This window comes from Poeciliopsis prolifica, unplaced genomic scaffold (genome assembly GCF_027474105.1).
Source record: "Poeciliopsis prolifica strain line A6 unplaced genomic scaffold, Auburn_PproV2 SCAFFOLD051, whole genome shotgun sequence".
NCBI lineage: Eukaryota > Metazoa > Chordata > Actinopteri > Cyprinodontiformes > Poeciliidae > Poeciliopsis > Poeciliopsis prolifica.
The window spans coordinates 1,039,157-1,063,274 of record NW_026562426.1 but is presented as its reverse complement, the minus strand read 5'-3'; the positions used below and the strand labels follow the sequence as shown (position 1 = coordinate 1,063,274).

The 24,118-nt window shown below is 44.2% G+C and overlaps 4 protein-coding genes and 15 non-coding genes across 19 annotated transcripts; 16 read left to right on the top strand and 3 right to left on the bottom strand.

The window, feature by feature from the left end:
- The first annotated feature begins 6,194 nt into the window (after nt 1–6,194).
- trnan-guu (transfer RNA asparagine (anticodon GUU)) lies at nt 6,195–6,268 on the top strand. The gene has a single exon. It is a non-coding gene; the product is annotated as a tRNA-Asn (tRNA).
- Nucleotides 6,269–6,703: 435 nt separating this feature from the next.
- On the top strand, nt 6,704–6,777 carry trnan-guu (transfer RNA asparagine (anticodon GUU)). Its single transcript has one exon. It is a non-coding gene; the product is annotated as a tRNA-Asn (tRNA).
- A 398-nt stretch (nt 6,778–7,175) lies between these two features.
- trnan-guu (transfer RNA asparagine (anticodon GUU)) lies at nt 7,176–7,249 on the top strand. The gene has a single exon. It is a non-coding gene; the product is annotated as a tRNA-Asn (tRNA).
- A 434-nt stretch (nt 7,250–7,683) lies between these two features.
- trnay-gua (transfer RNA tyrosine (anticodon GUA)) lies at nt 7,684–7,757 on the top strand. The gene has a single exon. It is a non-coding gene; the product is annotated as a tRNA-Tyr (tRNA).
- Nucleotides 7,758–8,191: 434 nt separating this feature from the next.
- Nucleotides 8,192–8,265, top strand: trnan-guu (transfer RNA asparagine (anticodon GUU)). Its single transcript has one exon. It is a non-coding gene; the product is annotated as a tRNA-Asn (tRNA).
- Nucleotides 8,266–8,677: 412 nt separating this feature from the next.
- trnan-guu (transfer RNA asparagine (anticodon GUU)) lies at nt 8,678–8,751 on the top strand. The gene has a single exon. It is a non-coding gene; the product is annotated as a tRNA-Asn (tRNA).
- Nucleotides 8,752–9,540: 789 nt separating this feature from the next.
- On the top strand, nt 9,541–9,614 carry trnan-guu (transfer RNA asparagine (anticodon GUU)). Its single transcript has one exon. It is a non-coding gene; the product is annotated as a tRNA-Asn (tRNA).
- A 1,248-nt stretch (nt 9,615–10,862) lies between these two features.
- trnan-guu (transfer RNA asparagine (anticodon GUU)) lies at nt 10,863–10,936 on the top strand. Its single transcript has one exon. It is a non-coding gene; the product is annotated as a tRNA-Asn (tRNA).
- Nucleotides 10,937–11,340: 404 nt separating this feature from the next.
- trnan-guu (transfer RNA asparagine (anticodon GUU)) lies at nt 11,341–11,414 on the top strand. Its single transcript has one exon. It is a non-coding gene; the product is annotated as a tRNA-Asn (tRNA).
- Nucleotides 11,415–12,335: 921 nt separating this feature from the next.
- Nucleotides 12,336–12,409, top strand: trnan-guu (transfer RNA asparagine (anticodon GUU)). The gene has a single exon. It is a non-coding gene; the product is annotated as a tRNA-Asn (tRNA).
- A 430-nt stretch (nt 12,410–12,839) lies between these two features.
- Nucleotides 12,840–12,913, top strand: trnan-guu (transfer RNA asparagine (anticodon GUU)). The gene has a single exon. It is a non-coding gene; the product is annotated as a tRNA-Asn (tRNA).
- A 400-nt stretch (nt 12,914–13,313) lies between these two features.
- Nucleotides 13,314–13,387, top strand: trnan-guu (transfer RNA asparagine (anticodon GUU)). The gene has a single exon. It is a non-coding gene; the product is annotated as a tRNA-Asn (tRNA).
- A 419-nt stretch (nt 13,388–13,806) lies between these two features.
- Nucleotides 13,807–13,880, top strand: trnan-guu (transfer RNA asparagine (anticodon GUU)). The gene has a single exon. It is a non-coding gene; the product is annotated as a tRNA-Asn (tRNA).
- Nucleotides 13,881–14,287: 407 nt separating this feature from the next.
- Nucleotides 14,288–14,361, top strand: trnan-guu (transfer RNA asparagine (anticodon GUU)). Its single transcript has one exon. It is a non-coding gene; the product is annotated as a tRNA-Asn (tRNA).
- An 899-nt stretch (nt 14,362–15,260) lies between these two features.
- On the top strand, nt 15,261–15,334 carry trnan-guu (transfer RNA asparagine (anticodon GUU)). The gene has a single exon. It is a non-coding gene; the product is annotated as a tRNA-Asn (tRNA).
- Nucleotides 15,335–19,368: 4,034 nt separating this feature from the next.
- LOC129378213 (histone H3) lies at nt 19,369–19,862 on the bottom strand. The gene has a single exon (XM_055058510.1). It carries the CDS (start codon nt 19,799–19,801, stop codon nt 19,391–19,393), a length of 411 nt encoding a protein of 136 aa, XP_054914485.1. The 5' UTR covers nt 19,802–19,862; the 3' UTR covers nt 19,369–19,390.
- A 282-nt stretch (nt 19,863–20,144) lies between these two features.
- On the top strand, nt 20,145–20,621 carry LOC129378223 (histone H2A-like). The gene has a single exon (XM_055058516.1). It carries the CDS (start codon nt 20,172–20,174, stop codon nt 20,556–20,558), a length of 387 nt encoding a protein of 128 aa, XP_054914491.1. The 5' UTR covers nt 20,145–20,171; the 3' UTR covers nt 20,559–20,621.
- A 1,192-nt stretch (nt 20,622–21,813) lies between these two features.
- LOC129378219 (histone H2B 1/2-like) lies at nt 21,814–22,224 on the bottom strand. Its single transcript, XM_055058513.1, has one exon. The coding sequence runs from the start codon at nt 22,209–22,211 to the stop codon at nt 21,837–21,839; it is 375 nt and encodes a 124-aa protein (XP_054914488.1). The 5' UTR covers nt 22,212–22,224; the 3' UTR covers nt 21,814–21,836.
- A 738-nt stretch (nt 22,225–22,962) lies between these two features.
- Nucleotides 22,963–23,800, bottom strand: LOC129378220 (histone H4). Its single transcript, XM_055058514.1, has one exon. It carries the CDS (start codon nt 23,741–23,743, stop codon nt 23,432–23,434), a length of 312 nt encoding a protein of 103 aa, XP_054914489.1. The 5' UTR covers nt 23,744–23,800; the 3' UTR covers nt 22,963–23,431.
- Between the last annotated feature and the right edge of the window lie 318 nt (nt 23,801–24,118).

Genomic DNA, 24,118 nt, shown 5'->3' with positions numbered 1-24,118 from the left:
AAGATTCGCTTCAGAATGGTTTCGCTGCACGGAAGAGACATTGACCAAAGGTAACTTCTGGTGCACTTTATGTTTTGACCTTCAAACTCTGGTAAGGACAGTGTGATGGTCCGACCAGCAAACTCAAGGACAAAGGCATAAAAAAATAACTATTTAATTTTTCAAAGAGTTAAAGATTTTTTTACAACAAATTTCAAAAAGAAATATAAGAAAAATGGGCCCAAAAATAATCAACTAAAGCATACCAACTCAAACAAACTAACTGACTCTTCTCAATGAACACACAGGGGAATTTATATACAAAGGCTAGCCTACACACACACAAGGAGGGTGGGGGAACAAACAAAACAACCAATACATAAACATAAATAAATTCAAATCACAACATTTTACTTTAACACAACTATAAAACAAAACAACCTAACACCATAAATATTATAACAATAGAGTGAGAGGAAGATGTCAATAGGGCGAGAGGAGGAGTCTTCCACATCAAATTCCCTGCTTCCCGCAGCCTGATGGTTGGTTCCAATTACTGGTTTGAGACAATCAACTCCTCCCAGCCAGTCCTTCAACTCAACCAAAAACAAAATAATTAATATTCTAAATAAACCAAGCGTTTACTAAAATGTGTGCACCCAATTTAGTAAACAACTTAATACCAAAACCCACCAAAGAAAAAGTGATATAACCAATGTAAATATTATCAATATAAAACATTAACTAAATACTAACACTAAAGAAAAGAACACTTAACACTGAGAAGATGGAGGAACCTCCACACACTCCCCCTCTTCTGGAAACTCCATGGGCCAGCGTGACAGGTAGTCGGCAGTCGTGTTCAGCTTCCCCGGGATGTGATGAACGTCAAACTGGAATGGTTGCATTGCCAGGTACCAGCGGGTTATCCTGCTGTTTGAGTCTTTCATTCTTTCAAGCCACTTTAGAGCCTTATGGTCCATTTCTAGGATGAATCTTGTCCCCAATAGATAATATTTAAGTGAATCTAAAGCCCACTTCACAGCGAGGCACTCCTTTTCTATGGTGGAGTATCGAGTTTCCCTTGGGTAGAGCTTTCTGCTTATAAAAGCAATAGGATGACGTTCCCCTGGAGGTCCTTGAAGCAGCACTGCACCCAGCCCACGCCCGGATGCATCAGTTTGCAAAATAAATGGCTGGTCAAAGTTAGGGCAGTGTAATGTTGACGGTCCACTCAAAGCGCCTTGGATGTCCTTAAAAGCTCGGTCCGCCTCCTCCGACCACTGAAGCTGATTAGATTTCTTGGGACTGGTCATATCTGTAAGAACAGCAGCTCTGGTAGAAAAGTTAGGAATGAACTTATGGTACCAACCCGACATCCCAAGAAAGGATTTTAGCTGTGTCCTGGTCTGGGGTCGAGGACATGACTGAATTGCTTGCACCTTTTGGATCTGAGGTTTAATGACTCCATTGCCAATAATATGTCCAAGGTACTGAACTTCCTTTTTGGCAAGGGTACATTTAGCTGCATTAACAGTCAGGCCTGCAGCACGAAGAGACTCAAAAACAGCCTTAAGATGTTGGAGATGATCCTCCCAGCTGTCACTGTAGATGACAATATCATCTAAATAAGCAGATGCAAAATTTGAGAAGCCTTCCAGTACCTTATCCATAAGTCTCTGGAAGGTTGCAGGTGCTCCATGGAGCCCAAAAGGCATGACAGTGAACTGATGGAGGCCCCAAGGTGTCCGGAAAGCTGTCAGCTCACGAGACCTGGTGGAAAGGGGAACCTGCCAATAACCTTTAGAGAGATCAATGGTAGTAAGATATTTTGCTTTCCCAAGACAGCAAATCAAATCATCGATGCGTGGAGTTGGATACGAGTCAAACTTGGAAACAGAGTTCAAATAACGGAAGTCTATACAGAATCTCATGGTGCCATCCTTTTTTGGTACAAGGACAATAGGATTACACCAGTCACTATGAGAAGGCTCAATGATACCCAGAGAAAGCATTAATTCAATCTCCTCTTTTAAAGGGCCAAGGAGACGCTCAGGGATCCTGTAGCTCCTTCGCTTCACAACTGCATCCTCTTTTAAACGAATCTCATGTTCAATATAGTCCGTACGTCCAGGATTATCCTGAAACACATTGATGTTACAAAGGGCTCTCACTTGTAACTGCTGCTCTGGGGAGAGATGACTCAGGTCAAGAGCAGAAGCTGACGGTAGAGGCAGGTATTGTTCCTCCACCTCCTCGTCTGATACACTTCTAATAAAAAATACATCTTGCTTCCCCTCAGGCCTTGAGACCCACTCCTTTAGCAGGTTAATGTGAAGAACTCTAGTACGGCGTCTCTGATCTGGAGTACAGATCTTGTAAGTGGTGGGACCCAGTTTTTGAACAACCTCATATGGACCTTTCCACTGAGCCAAAAACTTACTGTCATCAGTAGGGAGTAGTACCAACACCTTATGACCTGGCTCAAAACTTCTTTCCTGAGTAGTTTGATCATACCAGGTTTTTTGCTTTTGTTGGGAGGCACGCATATACTCCTGAGCCAATGAGGTCATCTTTTCCAATTTCTCTCTCATCTGGAGGACATAAGAAATTGTATTAACAGGTTCCTTTGCAGGTTTCTCCCCCTCCCACCTTTCCTTCAAAAGGGCCAGTGGACCTCGGACCTCATGCCCAAAAAGCAACTCAAAGGGGGAAAACCCGGTAGAGGCTTGGGGTACCTCCCGATATGCAAACAAGAGGTAAGGGAGCCACTGATCCCAATCAGACCCAGTTTCATTGATAACTTACGAAGCATGTTTTTAAGAGTCTGATTAAATCTCTCTGTGAGTCCGTCAGTTTGCGGGTGATATGGGGTGGTTCTCAGTCCCTTAATGCCAATCAGTTTATATACATCGTTCAGTAATTTGGACATAAAATTAGTCCCTTGATCAGTCAATATTTCTTTGGGGAACCCCACTCGTGAAAAAAACTGAACTAAGCAAAAGGCAACAGTCTTAGCCTTAACAGATTTCAGAGGGAACACTTCCGGATACTTTGTTGCATAATCAGTAATAACCAACATAAATCGGTTACCTGATTTGCTCTTCTCCACTGGACCCACCACATCCATGCCCAAACGGTCAAATGGTGTATTTATAATAGGAAGGGGTTGAAGAGGAGCTCTCGCTGCAAATCTGGTGGATGTTTTCTGACATTGAGGACAACTCCTGCAAAAGCTGGCAACATCTTTGTGTAATCCAGGCCAGTAGAAACACCGTTGGATTCGGGCTATGGTTTTATGTTTCCCCAGGTGGCCAGCCCAGGGAATTGCATGGCCCAAAATTAATACTGTTTTTCTGACCTTTCTGGGCAACACCAGTTGTTGTACATCTCCATGTCTCCTATAGAGGATGCCATTTTGCATATGAAATTCCTCTGCAGCTCCACCTGCTGCTTCAACCCTCTTAATAAGGTCAGTCAGACTTCCATCCTGGTGCTGCAGCTCACTAATATTATCAGGAATTTCAAAGTCTAACTGCACCTCAGGTTCAGGTAACACAGGAAGGGCTGTGGTATGTTTGAATTTTTCTCGCTTGCGCTGTGCACGAGACTTGCGTTCTTTAGTTTGACCTTCTTCAATCTCAGCCCCAAAAAATGGCAAGGCTCTTAGACTGGACTCATCTTCCCCAAAAGTCTTTGCTTGGGATCGTGTCAATACAACATTACACATTTTAAAACCATTCACTAGGTCAGGGAGAATTGGAAGATCATTTCCCAAGACAACAGGAAAGGGTAATGCATCCATAACACCCACCTTTAACAGGTAAACATGTCCTTGCACTCTCATGTAAATATCTGCTGTTGGATATTGTTTTTCATCCCCATGGACACAGCAGATGGGTATGGTTTCAGAGGTGCAAATAATATGCGGTGGGACATACCTGCGGTGTACCAATGTCTGGGTGCTTCCTGTGTCAATCAGGGCTTTGACCTTTTGCCCCTCTATCTCCACTGTAGTCTCCATCAGTGGCTGGTTTGTCTGTTCAAAACATGGTTCTCTCTGGGAACAACACATCTGAGAGAGGTTTGCAGGATTTTGAGGACACATAGGCTTTGTGGGGCCCTCCTGGCCACATAGATAGCAGATGCGTTTTTTCAAAGTTTTTTGTTTGACCGGGGGAAAAACCTTTTTCTTTTCCAAACTGCTTACTCATTTTCAGTTCGACTGGAGTTACCTGAAGTTGGAGTAAACTCCCTTTTTGCAGTTCTAAAAACCCACGGTTGAGTCTTCCTACGGGCGGCCACAAAGGCATCCGCGAGGGAAACTGCCTCGGCTGCATTTTTGGGGTTTCGTTCCTTAATCCAAACTTGGAGTTCTGGGGACAACATTCGGAAATACTGTTCAAGAATTATGACGTCATTTATCTCTTCAACAGTCTTACCTCGGGGTTGAACCCATTTGCCATACAGTTCTTTAAGTCTCACATAAAGTTCCTTGGGAGACTCATTCGGTTCCACATGAAGAGAACGGAACCTCTGACGATAAGTCTCGCTGTTAATTTCATATTTCTGTAAAATAGCAGCTTTAACATTATCATAGTTCATCGATTCCTCCATATCCATATGTACATATGCACTCCTGGCTTTACCAGTCAATAGTGGAATCAATTGAAATGCCCAGTCACTTTTTGGCCATCTGCAAACACATGCTATCCTCTCAAAGTTATGAGGAAATGCTCAATATCATCCTCCTCACTTAGCTTTTGCAGTTTTGGTTCTTTATAGAAATGTGTAGAAATTGAATCACCTGATTTAACAGCCGACAGAGCAGGTTCTGGAAGTGAACTATCCACATCAGGCTTCAATCCAACAGATGAGGAGCGTGGTCTTGCACAATAGGCCTCAGGCCTGCAGAAGACTGGGCCTGAAACTCCTCTTGAAATAAACTGAACTGGTGTTGGAGAGCCTTAAACCTGTAATCCTGACGTGACATTTCTTGCTCCCACTGTGCCTCTCGATCTTTTTGCTGCCCAATGTAGGCCTGCAGGATTCCTGCCAAGTCAGATATGGTTGGCTCTTTCCCTTCTTCATCCACTTCCTCCTCTTCACAAACTGCACCACACCCTTCACCCTTCATGCTCTGTTTGCGCTTCTTTGTCTGATGGAGCTGCCTTGGTTTTACCACCTCCACCTCTGGCTCCTCTCATGGTTTAGGGTTTTTTTTAGTTTCCACAAAAAAAAAAAAAAAAAAAGAAAAAAATTAAGAAATATACCTTTGTCCTTAACTGGAGGATCCCACTTCTGACATCAACTGTGATGGTCCGACCAGCAAACTCAAGGACAAAGGCATAAAAAAAATAACTATTTAATTTTTCAAAGAGTTAAAGATTTTTTTACAACAAATTTCAAAAAGAAATATAAGAAAAATGGGCCCAAAAATAATCAACTAAAGCATACCAACTCAAACAAACTAACTGACTCTTCTCAATGAACACACAGGGGAATTTATATACAAAGGCTAGCCTACACACACACACAAGGAGGGGTGGGGGAACAAACAAAAACAACCAATACATAAACATAAATAAATTCAAATCACAACATTTTACTTTAACACAACTATAAAACAAAACAACCTAACACCATAAATATTATAACAATAGAGTGAGAGGAAGATGTCAATAGGGCGAGAGGAGGAGTCTTCCACATCAAATTCCCTGCTTCCCGCAGCCTGATGGTTGGTTCCAATTACTGGTTTGAGACAATCAACTCCTCCCAGCCAGTCCTTCAACTCAACCAAAAACAAAATAATTAATATTCTAAATAAACCAAGCGTTTACTAAAATGTGTGCACCCAATTTAGTAAACAACTTAATACCAAAACCCACCAAAGAAAAAGTGATATAACCAAAAGTAAATATATCAATAACATAAATTAACTAAAACACTAAAGAACAAGAACACTGAGAAGATGGAGGAACCTCCACAGACAGTATAGAAATCTAGTCTGTTTGGCAAGGAAAACATGGAAAACAGTGTTTGAGTTTGAAGCAATTCCCCATCATCTTACCACCGAACACTGTCTTACCACCGAACACTGTCTTGCCACCGAACACTGTCTTACGACCGAACATTGTCTTGCATTGGATTTGACGAGCGAGGCTAAGCTATTGTGCCTGTGATGCCTCTATGCCAGGACCACCTGCTGCACCTCTGTCTCTGTGGCGCAATAGGTTAGCGCATTCGGCTGTTAACTGAAAGGTTGGTGGTTCGAGCCCACCCAGGGATGTGCATGTTTACTCCAGCAAAGTCAGTGGATGTTTCCAGGCTGATTATCCCTTTTAGTTGGACATTTTCCATTTATGCTCTCCGATTTTGAAAAATTCGCTTTTGAAAGGTTCGCTTCAGTACGGTTTCGCTGCATGGAAGAGACATTGACCAAAGGTAACTTTTGGAGCGCTTTATCTTTTGACCTTCAAACATTGGTAAGGACAGTATAGAAATCTAGTCTGTTGGCAAGGAAAACATGGAAAACAGTGTTTGAGTTTGAAGCAATTCCCCATCATCTTACCACCGAACACTGTCTTACCACCGAACAGTGTCTTACCACCGAACACTGTCTTACGACCGAGCACTGTCTTGCATTGGATTTGACAAGTGAGGCTAAGCTATTGCGCCTGTGATGCCTCTATGCCAGGACCACCTGCAGCACTGCAGCACCTCCGTCTCTGTGGCGCAATAGGTTAGCGCATTCGGCTGTTAACTGAAAGGTTGGTGGTTCAAGCCCACCCAGGGACGTGCATGTTTACTCCAGGAAAGTCAGTGGATGTTTCCAAGCTGATTATCTCCTTTAGTTGGACATTTTCCATTTATGCTCTCCGATTTTGAATAATTCACTTTTGAAAGATTCGCTTCAGAATGGTTTCGCTGCATGGAAGAGACATTGACCAAAGGTAACTTCTGGTGCGCTTTATGTTTTGACCTTCAAACTCTGGTAAGGACAGTATATAAATCTAGCCTGTTTGGCAAGAAACACGTGGCGAAAACAGTGTTTGAGGTTGAAGCAATTCCCCATCATCTGAACACCGAAAACTGTCTTTTGCGACAGTTCTTGCATTAGATTTAACGAGCGAGGCTAAGCTATTGCGTCTGTGATGCCTCTATGCCAGGACCACCTGCAGGACTGCAGCACCTCCGTCTCTGTGGCGCAATCGGTTAGCGCATTCGGCTGTTAACTGAAAGGTTGGTGGTTCGAGCCCACCCAGAGACGTGCATGTTTACTACAGTGAAGTGAGTGGATGTTTCCAAGCTGATTATCCCTTTTAGTTGGACATTTTCCATTTATGCTCTCCGATTTTGAAAAATTCGCTTTTGAAAGGTTCGCTTCAGTACGGTTTCGCTGCATGGAAGAGACATTGACCAAAGGTAACTTTTGGAGCGCTTTATCTTTTGACCTTCAAACATTGGTAAGGACAGTATAGAAATCTAGTCTGTTTGGCAAGGAAAACATGGAAAACAGTGTTTGAGTTTGAAGCAATTCCCATCATCTTACCACGAACACTGTCTTACCACCGAACAGTGTCTTACCACCGAACAGTGTCTTACCACCGAACACTGTCTTGCATTGGATTTGACGAGCGAGGCAAAGATGTTGCGCCTGTGATGCCTCTATGCCAGGACCACCTGCAGCACTGCAGCACCTCTGTCTCTGTGGTGCAATAGGTTAGCGCATTCGGCTGTAAACTGAAAGGTTGGTGGTTCGAGCCCACTCAGGGACGTGCATGTTTACTACAGTGAAGTGAGTGGATGTTTCCAAGCTGATTATCCCTTTTAGTTGGACATTTTCCATTTATGCTCTCCGATTTTGAAAAATTCGCTTTTGAAAGGTTCGCTTCAGTACGGTTTCGCTGCATGGAAGAGACATTGACCAAAGGTAACTTTTGGAGCGCTTTATCTTTTGACCTTCAAACATTGGTAAGGACAGTATAGAAATCTAGTCTGTTTGGCAAGGAAAACATGGAAAACATGTTTGAGTTTGAAGCAATTCCCCATCATCTTACCACCGAACACTGTCTTACCACCGAACAGTGTCTTACCACCGAACACTGTCTTACCACCGAACACTGTCTTGCATTGGATTTGACAAGCGAGGCTAAGCTATTGCGTCTGTGATGCCTCTATGCAGGACCACTTGCAGCACTGCAGCACCTCCGTCTCTGTGGCGCAATCGGTTAGCGCATTCGGCTGTTAACTGAAAGGTTGGTGGTTCGAGCCCACCCAGGGACGTGCATGTTTACACCAGAAAAGTCAGTGGATGTTTCCAAGCTTATTATCTCTTTTAGTTGGACATTTTCCATTTATGCTCTCCGATTTTGAAGAATTCGCTTTTGAAAGATTCGCTTCAGAACGGTTTCACTGCACGGAAGAGACATTGACCAAAGGTAACTTCTGGTGCGCTTTATGTTTTGACCTTCAAACTCTGGTAAGGACAGTATAGAAATCTAGTCTGTTTGGCAAGAAACACGTGGCGAAAACAGTGTTTGAGTTTGAAGCAATTCTCCATCATCTTACCACCGAACACTGTCTTACCACCGAACACTGTCTTGCCACCGAACACTGTCTTGCATTGGATTTGACGAGCGAGGCTAAGCTATTGCGCCTGTGATGCCTCTATGCCAGGACCACCTGCCGCACCTCTGTCTCTGTGGCGCAATCGGTTAGCGCATTCGGCTGTTAACTGAAAGGTTGGTGGTTCGAGCCCACCCAGGGACGTGCATGTTTACTCCAGGAAAGTCAGTGGATGTTTCCAGGCTGATTATCTCTTTTAGTTGGACATTTTCCATTCATGCTCTCCGATTTTGAATAATTTGCTTTTGAAAGATTCGCTTCAGTACGGTTTCGCTGCATGGAAGAGACATTGACCAAAGGTAACTTTTGGAGCGCTTTATCTTTTGACCTTCAAACATTGGTAAGGACAGTATAGAAATCTAGTCTGTTTGGCAAGGAAAACATGGAAAACAGTGTTTGAGTTTGAAGCAATTCCCCATCATCTTACCACCGAACACTGTCTTACCACCGAACAGTGTCTTACCACCGTTATCAGTTAACAGCCTCGCATTCGGCTGTTAACTGAAAGGTTGGTGGTTCGAGCCCACCCAGGGACGTGCATGTTTACACCAGAAAAGTCAGTGGATGTTTCCAAGCTTATTATCTCTTTTAGTTGGACATTTTCCATTTATGCTCCGATTTTGAAGAATTCGCTTTTGAAAGATTCGCTTCAGAACGGTTTCGCTGCACGGAAGAGACATTGACCAAAGGTAACTTCTGGTGCGCTTTATCTTTTGACCTTCAAACTCTGGTAAGGACAGTATATAAATCTAGTCTGTTTGGCAAGAAACACGTGGCGAAAACAGTGTTTGAGTTTGAAGCAATTCCCCATCATTACCACGAACACTGTCTTGCCACCGAACACTGTCTTGCATTGGATTTGACGAGCGAGGCTAAGCTATTGCGTCTGTGATGCCTCTATGCCAGGACCACCTGCAGCACTGCAGCACCTCCGTCTCTGTGGCGCAATAGGTTAGCGCATTCGGCTGTTACCTGAAAGGTTGGTGGTTCGAGCCCACCCAGGGACGTGCATGTTTACTCCAGGAAAGTCAGTGGATGTTTCCAGGCTGATTATCTCTTTTAGTTGGACATTTTCCATTCATGCTCTCCGATTTTGAATAATTTGCTTTTGAAAGGTTCGCTTCAGTACGGTTTCGCTGCATGGAAGAGACATTGACCAAAGGTAACTTTTGGAGCGCTTTATCTTTTGACCTTCAAACATTGGTAAGGACAGTATAGAAATCTAGTCTGTTTGGCAAGGAAAACATGGAAAACAGTGTTTGAGTTTGAAGCAATTCCCCATCATCTTACCACCGAACACTGTCTTACCACCGAACAGTGTCTTACCACCGTTATCAGTTAACAGCCTCGCATTCGGCTGTTAACTGAAAGGTTGGTGGTTCGAGCCCACCCAGGGACGTGCATGTTTACACCAGAAAAGTCAGTGGATGTTTCCAAGCTTATTATCTCTTTTAGTTGGACATTTTCCATTTATGCTCTCCGATTTTGAAGAATTCGCTTTTGAAAGATTCGCTTCAGAACGGTTTCGCTGCACGGAAGAGACATTGACCAAAGGTAACTTCTGGTGCGCTTTATCTTTTGACCTTCAAACTCTGGTAAGGACAGTATATAAATCTAGTCTGTTTGGCAAGAAACACGTGGCGAAAACAGTGTTTGAGTTTGAAGCAATTCCCCATCATCTTACCACCGAACACTGTCTTGCCACCGAACACTGTCTTGCATTGGATTTGACGAGCGAGGCTAAGCTATTGCGTCTGTGATGCCATCCCTGCAGCCTGCTCGTCTCTGTGGCGCATAGTTTTCGGCTGAACTGGTTGTGGTTCGAGCCCACCCAGGGACGTGCATGTTTACTCCAGGAAAGTCAGTGGATGTTTCCAGGCTGATTATCTCTTTTAGTTGGACATTTTCCATTCATGCTCTCCGATTTTGAATAATTTGCTTTTGAAAGGTTCGCTTCAGTACGGTTTTCGCTGCATGGAAGAGACATTGACCAAGGTAACTTTTGGAGCGCTTTATCTTTTGACCTTCAAACATTGGTAAGGACAGTATAGAAATCTAGTCTGTTTGGCAAGGAAAACATGGAAAACAGTGTTTGAGTTTGAAGCAATTCCCCATCATCTTACCACCGAACAGTGTCTTACCACCGAACACTGTCTTACCACCAAACACTGTCTTGCATTGGATTTGACGAGCGAGGCTAAGCTATTGCGTCTGTGATGCCTCTATGCCAGGACCACCTGCACTGCAGCACCTCCGTCTCTGTGGCGCAATCGGTTAGCGCATTCGGCTGTTAACTGAAAGGTTGGTGGTTCGAGCCCACCCAGGGACGTGCATGTTTACACCAGAAAAGTCAGTGGATGTTTCCAAGCTTATTATCTCTTTTAGTTGGACATTTTCCATTTATGCTCTCCGATTTTGAAGAAGTCGCGTTTGAAAGATTCGCTTCAGAACGGTTTCGCTGCACGGAAGAGACATTGACCAAAGGTAACTTCTGGTGCGCTTTATCTTTTGACCTTCAACTTGGTAAGGACAGTATAGAAATCTAGTCTGTTTGGCAAAAACACGTGGCGAAAACAGTGTTTGAGTTTGAAGCAATTCCCATCATCTTACCGAACCTGTCTTACCACCGAACACTGTCTTGCCACCGAACACTGTCTTGCATTGGATTTGACGAGCGAGGCTAAGCTATTGCACCTGTGATGCCTCTATGCCAGGACCACCTGCCGCACCTCTGTCTCTGTGGCGCAATCGGTTAGCGCATTCGGCTGTTAACTGAAAGGTTGGTGGTTCGAGCCCACCCAGGGACGTGCATGTTTACTCCAGGAAAGTCAGTGGATGTTTCCAGGCTGATTATCTCTTTTAGTTGGACATTTTCCATTCATGCTCTCCGATTTTGAATAATTTGCTTTTGAAAGATTCGCTTCAGTACGGTTTCGCTGCATGGAAGAGACATTGACCAAAGGTAACTTTTGGAGCGCTTTATCTTTTGACCTTCAAACATTGGTAAGGACAGTATAGAAATCTAGTCTGTTTGGCAAGGAAAACATGGAAAACAGTGTTTGAGTTTGAAGCAATTCCCCATCATCTTACCACCGAACACTGTCTTACCACCGAACAGTGTCTTACCACCGAACACTGTCTTACCACCGAACACTGTCTTGCATTGGATTTGACAAGCGAGGCTAAGCTATTGCGCCTGTGATGCCTCTATGCCAGGACCACCTGCAGCACTGCAGCACCTCCGTCTCTGTGGCAATAGGTTAGCGCATTCGGCTGTTAACTGAAAGGTTGGTGGTTCGAGCCCACCCAGGGACGTGCATGTTTACTCCAGGAAAGTCAGTGGATGTTTCCAGCTGATTATCTCTTTTAGTTGGACATTTTCCATTCATGCTCTCCGATTTTGAATAATTGCTTTTGAAAGGTTCGCTTCAGTACGGTTTCGCTGCATGGAAGAGACATTGACCAAAGGTAACTTTGGAGCGCTTTATCTTTTGACCTTCAAACATTGGTAAGGACAGTATAGAAATCTAGTCTGTTTGGCAAGGAAAACATGGAAAACAGTGTTTGAGTTTGAAGCAATTCCCCATCATCTTACCACCGAACAGTGTCTTACCACCGAACACTGTTACCACCAAACACTGTCTTGCATTGGATTTGACGAGCGAGGCTAAGCTATTGCGTCTGTGATGCCTCTATGCCAGGACCACCTGCACCACTGCAGCACCTCCGTCTCTGTGGCGCAATCGGTTAGCGCATTCGGCTGTTAACTGAAAGGTTGGTGGTTCGAGCCCACCCAGGGACGTGCATGTTTACACCAGAAAAGTCAGTGGATGTTTCCAAGCTTATTATCTCTTTTAGTTGGACATTTTCCATTTATGCTCTCCGATTTTGAAGAATTCGCTTTTGAAAGATTCGCTTCAGAACGGTTTCGCTGCACGGAAGAGACATTGACCAAAGGTAACTTCTGGTGCGCTTTATCTTTTGACCTTCAAACTCTGGTAAGGACAGTATAGAAATCTAGTCTGTTTGGCAAGAAACACGTGGCGAAAACAGTGTTTGAGTTTGAAGCAATTCCCCATCATCTTACCACCGAACACTGTCTTACCACCGAACACTGTCTTACCACCGAACACTGTCTTGCCACCGAACACTGTCTTGCATTGGATTTGACGAGCGAGGCTAAGCTATTGCGCCTGTGATGCCTCTATGCCAGGACCACCTGCCGCACCTCTGTCTCTGTGGCGCAATCGGTTAGCGCATTCGGCTGTTAACTGAAAGGTTGGTGGTTCGAGCCCACCCAGGGACGTGCATGTTTACTCCAGGAAAGTCAGTGGATGTTTCCAGGCTGATTATCTCTTTTAGTTGGACATTTTCCATTCATGCTCTCCGATTTTGAATAATTTGCTTTTGAAAGATTCGCTTCAGTACGGTTTCGCTGCATGGAAGAGACATTGACCAAAGGTAACTTTTGGAGCGCTTTATCTTTTGACCTTCAAACATTGGTAAGGACAGTATAGAAATCTAGTCTGTTTGGCAAGGAAAACATGGAAAACAGTGTTTGAGTTTGAAGCAATTCCCCATCATCTTACCACCGAACACTGTCTTGCCACCGAACACTGTCTTGCATTGGATTTGACGAGCGAGGCTAAGCTATTGCGTCTGTGATGCCTCTATGCCAGGACCACCTGCAGCACTGCAGCACCTCCGTCTCTGTGGCGCAATAGGTTAGCGCATTCGGCTGTTAACTGAAAGGTTGGTGGTTCGAGCCCACCCAGGGACGTGCATGTTTACTCCAGGAAAGTCAGTGGATGTTTCCAGGCTGATTATCTCTTTTAGTTGGACATTTTCCATTCATGATCTCCGATTTTGAATAATTTGCTTTTGAAAGGTTCGCTTCAGTACGGTTTTCGCTGCATGGAAGAGACATTGACCAAAGGTAACTTTTGGAGCGCTTTATCTTTTGACCTTCAAACATTGGTAAGGACAGTATAGAAATCTAGTCTGTTTGGCAAGGAAAACATGGAAAACAGTGTTTGAGTTTGAAGCAATTCCCCATCATCTTACCACCGAACAGTGTCTTACCACCGAACACTGTCTTACCACCAAACACTGTCTTGCATTGGATTTGACGAGCGAGGCTAAGCTATTGCGTCTGTGATGCCTCTATGCCAGGACCACCTGCACCACTGCAGCACCTCCGTCTCTGTGGCGCAATCGGTTAGCGCATTCGGCTGTTAACTGAAAGGTTGGTGGTTCGAGCCCACCCAGGGACGTGCATGTTTACACAGAAAAGTCAGTGGATGTTTCCAAGCTATTATCTCTTTTAGTTGGACATTTTCCATTTATGCTCTCCGATTTTGAAGAAGTCGCTTTTGAAAGTTCGCTTCAGAACGGTTTCGCTGCACGGAAGAGACATTGACCAAAGGTAACTTCTGGTGCGCTTTATCTTTTGACCTTCAAACTCTGGTAAGGACAGTATAGAAATCTAGTCTGTTTGGCAAGAAACACGTGCGAAAACAGTGTTTGAGTTTGAAGCAATTCCCCATCATCTTACCACCGAACACTGTCTTACCACCGAACACTGTCTTGCCACCGAACACTGTCTTGCATTGGATTTGACGAGCGAGGCTAAGCTATTGCGCCTGTGATGCCTCTATGCCAGGACCACCTGCCGCACCTCGTCTCTGTGGCGCAATCGGTTAGCGCATTCGGCTGTTAACTGAAAGGTTGGTGGTTCGAGCCCACCCAGGGACGTGCATGTTTACCAGAAAGTCAGTGATGTTTCCAGGCTGATTATCTTTTAGTTGGACATTTTCCATTCATGCTCTCCGATTTTGAAAAATTGCTTTTGAAAGATTCGCTTCAGTACGGTTTCGCTGCATGGAAGAGACATTGACCAAAGGTAACTTTTGGAGCGCTTTATCTTTTGACCTTCAAACATTGGTAAGGACAGTATAGAAATCTAGTCTGTTTGGCAAGGAAAACATGGAAAACAGTGTTTGAGTTTGAAGCAATTCCCCATCATCTTACCACCGAACACTGTCTTACCACCGAACAGTCTTACCACCGAACGCTGTCTTACCACCGAACACTGTCTTGCATTGGATTTGACAAGCGAGGCTAAGCTATTGCGCCTGTGATGCCTCTATGCCAGGACCACCTGCAGCACTGCAGCACCTCCGTCTCTGTGGCACAATAGGTTAGCCCATTCTTCTGTTAACTGAAAGGTTGGTGGTTCGAGCCCACTCAGGGACGTGCATGTTTACTACAGTGAAGTGAGTGGATGATTCCAAGCTGATTATCCCTTTTAGTTGGACATTTTCCATTCATGCTCTCCGATTTTGAATAATTTGCTTTTGAAAGGTTCGCTTCAGTACGGTTTCGCTGCATAGAAGAGACATTGACCAAAGGTAACTTCTGGAGCGCTTTATCTTTTGACCTTCAAACATTGGTAAGGACAGTATAGAAATCTAGTCTGTTTGGCAAGAAACACGTGGCGAAAACAGTGTTTGAGGTTGAAGCAATTCCCCATCATCTGAACACCGAACACTGTCTTTTGCCACAGTTCTTGCATTAGATTTAACGAGCGAGGCTAAGCTATTGCGTCTGTGATGCCTCTATGCCAGGACCACCTGCAGCACTGCAGCACCTCCGTCTCTGTCGCGCAATCGGTTAGCGCATTCGGCTGTTAACTGAAAGGTTGGTGGTTCGAGCCCACCCAGGGACGTGCATGTTTACTCCAGTGAAGTCAGTGGATGTTTCCAAGCTGATTATCCCTTTTAGTTGGACATTTTCCATTTATGCTCTCCGATTTTTAAAAATTCGCTTTTGAAAGATTCGCTTCAGAACGGTTTCGCTTTACGGAAGAGATATTGACCAAAGGTAACTTTTGGAGCGCTTTATCTTTTGACCTTCACACTGTGGTAAGGACAGTATAGAAATCTAGTCTGTCTGGCAAGGAAAACATGGCGACAACAGTGTTTGAGTTTGAAGCAATTCCCCATTATCTTACCACCGAACACTGTCTTACCACCGAACACTGTCTTACCACCGAACACTGTCTTGCATTGGATTTGACGAGCGAGGCAAAGATGTTGCGCCTGTGATGCCTCTATGCCAGGACCACCTGCAGCACTGCAGCACCTCCGTCTCTTTGGCTCAATCGTTTTTAGCGCATTCGGCTGTTAACTGAAAGGTTGGTGGTTCGAGCCCAACCAGGGATGCGCATGTTTACTCTGGTGAAGTCAGTGGATGTTTCCAGGCTGATTATCTCTTTTAGTTGGACATTTTCCATTTATGCTCTCCGATTTTTAATAATTTGCTTTTGAAAGATTCGCTTCAGAACGGTTTCGCTGCACGGAAGAGACATTGACCAAAGGTAACTTTTGGAGCGCTTTATGTTTTGACCTTCAAACTTTGGTAAGGACAGTATATTGCCGCGCTGATTATCACTTTTAGTAGATCAACATTCCGCATTCATGGTCTCCGCTTTCGAATGTTTCGCTTCAGTACGTCTTCGCCTCAAGGAAAAACCCCCCTCTGAACTCTCAGACACAATTTTACCACTCAGACTTCAGCAGTGTCTTATTTTGATTAGATCAGCCTTGTTTATGTTTTACTTTACTAATGAACAGTTTTTAACTTGTTCATTATTCCTTTTGAAAAAAAAAAAAAACAGGCGAAAACAAAAACCACCCTGGAAGAAAAAACGGCCATTTTAACATGAACCAGTTTGCCCTTCATGTTTGTATTTGTTTCAATTGAAGAAACTCATGTCATTGATTCCTGAAAAAAAATAAATGCAAATCTCATGTTTTCGATGCAATATTTACCTACAGTCAGTCATGGGTATGTTTGCATGGATATGAGAATTGACAAATTTCCTCCAACCTAAAGCACACAGAAAGGATATTCACATTAATCGCTTCTATCAATCAATTAATCAAATTTTATTTGTATAGCACATTTCAGCAGCAAGGCATTTCAAAGTGCTTTACATCATAAACACAAAAACACAAAGTTACGCAACATAGAATAAACAATACATTGTTACATATTACATTTCAAATACAATTCTAAAAAGGTGCGTTTTTACTTGAGATTTGAAGGAAGTCAGGGTTTCCGCTGTTTTACAGTTTTCTGGAAGTTTGTTCCAATTTTTTGGTGCATAGATGCTGAAAGCTGCTTCTTCTCTCTTGGTTCTGGTTCTGGGGATGCAGAGCAGACCAGAACCAGAAGACCTGAGAGGTTCTGGAAGGTTGATACAACAACAGCAGATTTTTGCTGTTGTGGTGCTAAACCGTTCAGTGATTTGTAAACTAACAACAGTATTTTAAAATCTATTCTTTGACCTACAGGGAGCCAGTGGAGGGACTTTAAAACTGCTGTTATGTTCTCTATCTTCCTGGTTTTAGTGAGAACGCGAGCAGCAGCGTTCTGGATCAGCTGCAGCTGTTTGATTGATTTGTTGGACAGGCCTGTAAAGACGCTGTTGCAATAATCAATGCTACTAAAGATAAATGCATGGATGAGTTTCTCTAGATGTGGCTGAGACATTAGTCCTCTAATCCTGGAGATGTTCTTCAGGTGATAGAAGGCCGACTTTGTAATCGTCTTTATGTGGCTCGCAAGGTTCAAGTCCGAGTCCGTCACTACTCCCAGGTTTCGGCCTGATCGCTAGTTTTTAGTTGTAATTTCTGAAGCTGTGCATTGACTCTAGATCTTTAGGTCCAAAAATAATGACTTCAGTTTTGATTCTGTTCAGCTGGAAAAAGTTTTGGCACATCCACACATTTATCTGTTCTAAGCATTGATCAGTGATTGAATGGGTTCAGAGCCACCTGGTGACATCGTAATGTAGAGCTGAGTATCATCCGCATAGTTATGGTAGCTAATATTATTTCCTGTTATAACCTGAGCTAGTGGGAGAATATAAATATTAAATAAGAGGGGTCCTAACATTGAACCTTGGGGTACCCCACATGTGACCTTTGACCTCTTTGATAAGAAGTTTCCAATTGAAACAAAGAAATCCCTGTTCTTTATGTAAGATTCAAACCAGTCGAGCACCGAACCGGAGAGTCCAACCCAACTCTCCAGTCGATTCAGTAATATGTCGTGGTCGACAGAGTCAAAACCTGCACTTAGGTCCAACAGGTGATAGAAGGCCGACTTTGTAATCGTCTTTATGTCCGTATTTATATGGATATCATTGAATACTTTTACGAGGGCAGTCTCCGTGCTGTGATGAGCACGAAAACCAGATTGGAAAGAGTCAAAGCAGTTGGTCATCATGAGGAAACTATTTAATTTTTTACACACAGTTTTTTCAATAACTTTGCTGATGAATGGGAGGTCAGAGGTCGGCCTGTAATTCTGCAGTAGTGATTTGTCCAGATTGTTCTTTTTTAGCAGTGGTTTGATGACTGCTGTTTTCAAAGCCTGAGGGAAAACGCCTGATTTGAGTGATGAGTTACTATTTGGATCAGATCAGTAGCAATAACAGGCAGGACTTCCTTAAGGAAATGTGTGGGTAGAACATTCAGACAGCAGGAGCTTGAACTTAATTGACTTATAATTTCTTCTAGGGTTTTATAATTAAGTAGTTGAAAATGGGTCATTTTTCTTGCATTTGTTTTATTTGGGTACAGCAATGGTTCTAGCACTGTACAGTTAACTATATAGTTCTTCTGGAATTTGGGTAGCCCAACCGCTCACCTCTGTCTTCCATCCTCCTAAACCACAGGAACTAAACCGGATCCTGAGTATGTTTATGTGGATGAAGAAATGAGTTGGTCCAGGGCTCAGAGCTACTGCAGGAAGAACTTCATCGACCTGGCCACAGTGAGGAACGACCTGGAGAACCTGAGGGCCCAGAGCGTGTTGCTTGATGAAGCCTGCCCCTGGATTGGCCTGTACAAAGATTGAATATTCAATTGGTCTGATGGCAGCACCTTCTTCTTCAGCAACAGGGACTATTTTTCAATTCTAATTAGCTCACTCACAGTCATATGAGGAGTTACATCTGTGCTAAATTTAGGCAAGTGAACATTTTTGTCCTGTGCAACCAGGCTTCCGTTTGTCTGCTACATCCACTCCGCCGGTGAGTGTTTCACTGCTCTTTATGAGGCAAAACAAAAGCTGCGGCTCCATTTACCATATAATTGTACAATTTGATGTTTCGAAAATCAAATATGATTGGCTTGTGTCAAACTTTCATTCTATGTGAATATCAATAGTTTTTTGGTCACAAGTCTTTATAATGAGACTGGAGAAAAAAAGACTGAGAGGAAAATGATTATTCTGTTGGAGTTGATTCATTTCTGTCTCTGTTCACCAAGCAGGTTCCTGAACCAGTTTCAGAACCCGAGCAGAACTCTGCATGAATTACCTAGACAAATGGTGAGATTTGGTTATATAAAAAAAGCAGGCTTAAATTGGAGGAGGGAAAAATATGAACTGAAGTGATGTTTCCTCATGGATGAATTTAGTGATGGACCAAAAGAAAAACGACCTGATTTCTAGACATTCTGCAGGACAAGTACTAAAAATCAGATCCAGGCATGAAGTTCTGGATAAACAGTTTTTATGGACAGTGGATGCTGGTGTGGGATAAAATGGCTTATTTTGAGTAGGAAAAAAAATCAACTTTTAGATTTGCACAAACAGAAAAAATGTTAAAATGTGTCTTAAAGCAGTAAAGTTTAAAACAGGATGGGCTCTTAAAGTTTGATGTGTGGCTCTTAAAAGAGCCGTTGTGTTGTTGTTGCAGCTGCTGGAGCCTCTAAGCTCTCTCTCCGCGGATGCGGCGGGCCAGCTGTATGTCTTTGGGCATGATGGTGACCCTCTTGGCGTGGATGGCGCACAGGTTGGTGTCCTCGAACAGCCCCACCAGGTAGGCCTCGCTGGCCTCCTGCAGAGCCATGACGGCGGAGCTCTGGAAGCGCAGGTCGGTCTTGAAGTCCTGAGCGATCTCTCGGACCAGACGCTGGAAGGGCAGCTTGCGGATGAGCAGCTCCGTGGACTTCTGGTAGCGGCGGATCTCTCTCAGAGCCACGGTACCGGGCCTGTAGCGGTGAGGCTTCTTCACGCCGCCGGTCGCCGGAGCGCTCTTCCTGGCCGCCTTGGTGGCCAGCTGCTTCCTGGGGGCTTTGCCTCCGGTGGATTTACGGGCGGTCTGCTTGGTTCTGGCCATGTTCCGCTGCTCCGATCGGGATCCAGAGAGAAAACCAAATGTTGCGACCCGCCGACGCTCCGCTGCTCTTAAGCTCAGGCTCTGGGCGTCGCTCTGTGACGTTGCAGCTCCGCTCCGGATCCTGGTTGGTCGGCGGCTCCTCCTGCAGCTCAGCCCCGCCCAGAGGCGTCGGATCACGTCTGAATATCCGCCGCTCATTGGAGGACGCCGCGTTCAAAAAGTCCGCCTCTCCGTCCCGCTCTGCCGGGAGCTTTTCTGATTGGTCGCCGGCATCGTCCCGCTCCTCTGCGCGGACATATAAAGCCGCTTTCAGCCGCTGCCGCTCATATTTTCTCCAGTCTCGTCTCCAGAAACAAACAACAACAGCAAAATGAGCGGCCGCGGAAAGACCGGAGGAAAAGCCCGAGCCAAGGCCAAGACCCGCTCCTCCAGAGCAGGACTCCAGTTCCCGGTGGGCCGCGTTCACAGGCTGCTGCGCAAAGGCAACTATGCGGAGCGGGTCGGTGCCGGAGCCCCCGTCTATCTGGCCGCTGTGCTCGAGTATCTGACCGCTGAGATCCTGGAGCTGGCCGGGAACGCCGCCCGCGACAACAAGAAGACCCGCATCATCCCGCGTCACCTGCAGCTGGCCGTGCGCAACGACGAGGAGCTCAACAAGCTGCTGGGTGGAGTCACCATCGCTCAGGGTGGAGTGCTGCCCAACATACAGGCGGTGCTGCTGCCCAAGAAGACCGAGAAGGCCGCCAAGACCAAGTAGACCAACCCGCTGCTCTTGCCCAGCAACACACGCACAAAAGGCTCTTTTAAGAGCCACACACTCATCTATCATGAGAGCAACAAATCCTCATTATTTAAAACTTTCTGTTCTTCTCGGTTTGGGGTTTCATCACTTCGATAAGCGGTGTTGTCTTAAAGTACTTTACAGAGTCAAACCGCTTTGTATTTACGTGAATTTTGGTTCTTTTTAAGAAAGCCGGTTCTTTCGGCTCCCAAACGGCTCTTAATAAATTCTCATTTCCAGACCCATCTACAATATTGGCAAATAAGAATGTTTCATAATAAATCCTCTTCCATTCAGTGTCATTCTAACTTCATTTTATGTATTCAGACGTTTAACATTTTAATATATTTAACAAGAACATAATACTGCCAAAAAATCAGACCCATAGTAATTTAATCTTATAAATTATGTTTGATCTTCCACCAGATATTCTTTTACAGCTCATTATGGGTATTAACACATTTAAAAAGTTTTTTTTATTTTTTGGACAGTTAGCATGACATGCCTGACTAGAGCTTCTGTACAGTGGAACTAATATGCTGTTACATTCATCACTGGGCCTTTTGCAATGATGGGTAGCAACCAAACAAAGGTGCTGTATAACCAGGAGCATCTGATAAGCAACGAAAGCTGAAGTAATCTTTCGATAACTCCAGACACTTTCCATAGTGATCAGATTGGGCCAGTGACCAAAAAAGGTCCTTTTGCTGCATGTGGTAGAGATCAGCATGTGGCTATGCAGTGTGTCTGATTGTTTTTCCATTTCCGACATTTTTACAGCAAAGACGAGAACTCGTCACAGTTTGTTAAAAGATGATAAATCACATGTCCTGAAGGTTTGACCCATTTTGGGAGGCTATGACTTTTCCAGACAGAGAAAATTTTGCTCCCTTTGCTCTAGGGTGCAGCTATGGGAGCAATCTGGTGAGTTTATCCTTCAGATTACACACACACCCAACACAAATGTTTGCATGTTTAGTATTAAATACTTTTGCCTGAAAGATCTGTTCATAAACAAACTAGCAGTTTTGACTTTTTGTAGACTGAATTATTGAAACACTGAAGGAATATTACCAAGTTGTCTATTTCATGAAATGTGCAGATTTCACCCTGATTCTAGTCGCATCTTAACTTTTAGTAGAATTAGAAAACAAACAAAAAAAAAACAAATCTAAACATCAAGACCAAAGCTCTGCAGATGCAGTGAGTGGCTCTTAAAAGAGCCGTTGGGTTGTTTTCACAGCATTAGCCGGTCTACTTGGAGCTGGTGTACTTGGTGACAGCCTTGGTTCCCTCAGACACGGCGTGCTTGGCCAGCTCACCGGGCAGCAGGAGGCGCACTGCGGTCTGGATCTCCCTGGAGGTGATGGTGGATCGCTTGTTGTAGTGAGCCAGACGGGAGGCCTCAGAGGCGATGCGCTCAAAGATGTCGTTGACAAAGGAGTTCATGATGCTCATGGCCTTGGAGGAGATCCCGGTGTCGGGATGGACCTGCTTGAGCACCTTGTAGACGTAGATGGCGTAGCTCTCCTTCCTGGTCCTTCTCTTCTTCTTGCCTCCTTTACCGGTGGTTTTGGTGACGGCTTTCTTGGAGCCCTTCTTGGGCGCAGACTTGGCGGGTTCAGGCATGTTGTCTCTGAAAACTAACAGCGACGAATGAACTGCTGATGAGGGAACAGCTGATGTTATACACGCTGTATGTAAATGAAGCTGTAGCGTCTCATGGCTTTGATTGGTTGAGGCGCTGGAAGTGAAACCACGTGGCTTTTCTAACGTTGCACGCAGCCGCGCGAAGAAAGGCGGGAAAACTCCCGCCAAAAGGGAAACGAAAGTAAACAGCCTCATTTTTAGCCAATTCAATCCTAATACTATAGATATATGAACACTTCATTCTTTTTATAACAGACGTCCTTTGGTTTCTTCAGACAGAAATATAAAAGTTCCATATTACAAATTACTCTAGTGAAATACATTCGATTCGTTGTCAGGAACTTGCAATCATTTGTTTTCAACATCCTTTGGCAAGTTTTCTACATTGCGGCAGCGAGAACTTGAAGCAAAGCAAGAACTGAGTTTTGCCAAGATTTTTTTGTGTTTTCAGTGATTCTTTCATATGAAGATACTGTTAGTGCTCAATCTGAGCAACACCCAACTCTGTTCACCAATTGTGGGACCCAACAAAAACTCAATGTCATGACCTTGAGAAATAAGAGATTTGGTTCACTATTAAAACAGGCTTTTAATGCTGAAAAAGTATCAAATGGTACAATTTAGTCTCTGATCTGCTTCAGATGGATGAAACCTGTGAGACACTAAAATGCAATCTATCCAAACTCTACAGCTGAAGTTGCATTAAAAAGAGCAAAATAGACCAAATGTTTCCTAAAACGTTTTATGAAATGTCTTCATCAAAATCTGTGGGGGAAAAAATAGATCCAGTCGACATGCAACTTCATGAACTGTTTCACTTGGATTATGATGTTATGTTGATATTTACTCACTAAATAAATTACAATGATACTGTAACTCGGACATCAAATCACTCAGTTAACTGTATCAACAAGGTTGTAGTTATTTTTTAGGTCCAGCAGGTGTCAGCATCAGTTTTACAAGGTGAGGAACCACATGATACTTTTCTGGTTTAGAATAGTTTTAAGGGTTTCATTGCAGAAATTGTTATTTGCACAAAAAGCCATCTTTGTCCTTTAGGAAGTGAAGGTTAATCATAAATAATTAGATTTATAAAGCCACATTTACAGGAATACTGGCTGATGAAGAGGTGAGTGTGTGGCCCTGAAAAGGGCCTTTGTTTTGTTTAGTTGGTTTGCTTTTTTGCAGTGGTTGCGAGTTTAACCCCCGAAGCCGTACAGAGTGCGGCCCTGCCTCTTGAGAGCGTAGACCACGTCCATGGCGGTGACGGTCTTCCTCTTGGCGTGCTCGGTGTAGGTGACGGCGTCGCGGATGACGTTCTCCAGGAAGACCTTGAGCACACCGCGGGTCTCCTCGTAGATGAGGCCGGAGATGCGCTTGACTCCCCCGCGGCGAGCCAGACGGCGGATGGCGGGCTTGGTGATTCCCTGGATGTTGTCACGGAGAACTTTCCGGTGACGCTTGGCGCCTCCTTTACCGAGTCCTTTGCCTCCCTTTCCTCTGCCGCTCATGTTGCTGTTTTTCTTCTTCTTCTGCAGAAACACAGAGACGAATGTGAGCGCGAGCCGCAGAGTGTCGGCTTTATATGTGAACTGCGGACCTATGAGGAGCCGAGCTGAGCTGAGCGGCTCCTCCCACAGGACTGACGATGGAGAACGTTCTTTAAAACAAACAAAAAGCAAAACTTCAATTTAGATGAGACTGAAAAGGCAGGTGAATGAAAATCCTCTCCTGCATCTGAAGGGAATAATTTCATCTCCATTAACTATCGTGAAGTTTGAATTATTTGAGATTTGAGAAAATTGTTTTCCCAAAAATATAATTTAGTAACACATTTCACGAATTCATTGGTATTGATTAAATATGAAAATAATTTCTGTTTTCAT

What these genes read in the sequence shown, in the direction of transcription:
- LOC129378213 (XM_055058510.1), bottom strand. Translation starts at nt 19,801, where the DNA reads ATGGCCAGAACCAAGCAGACCGCCCGTAAATCCACCGGAGGCAAAGCC.
- LOC129378223 (XM_055058516.1), top strand. Translation starts at nt 20,172, where the DNA reads ATGAGCGGCCGCGGAAAGACCGGAGGAAAAGCCCGAGCCAAGGCCAAG.
- LOC129378219 (XM_055058513.1), bottom strand. Translation starts at nt 22,211, where the DNA reads ATGCCTGAACCCGCCAAGTCTGCGCCCAAGAAGGGCTCCAAGAAAGCC.
- LOC129378220 (XM_055058514.1), bottom strand. Translation starts at nt 23,743, where the DNA reads ATGAGCGGCAGAGGAAAGGGAGGCAAAGGACTCGGTAAAGGAGGCGCC.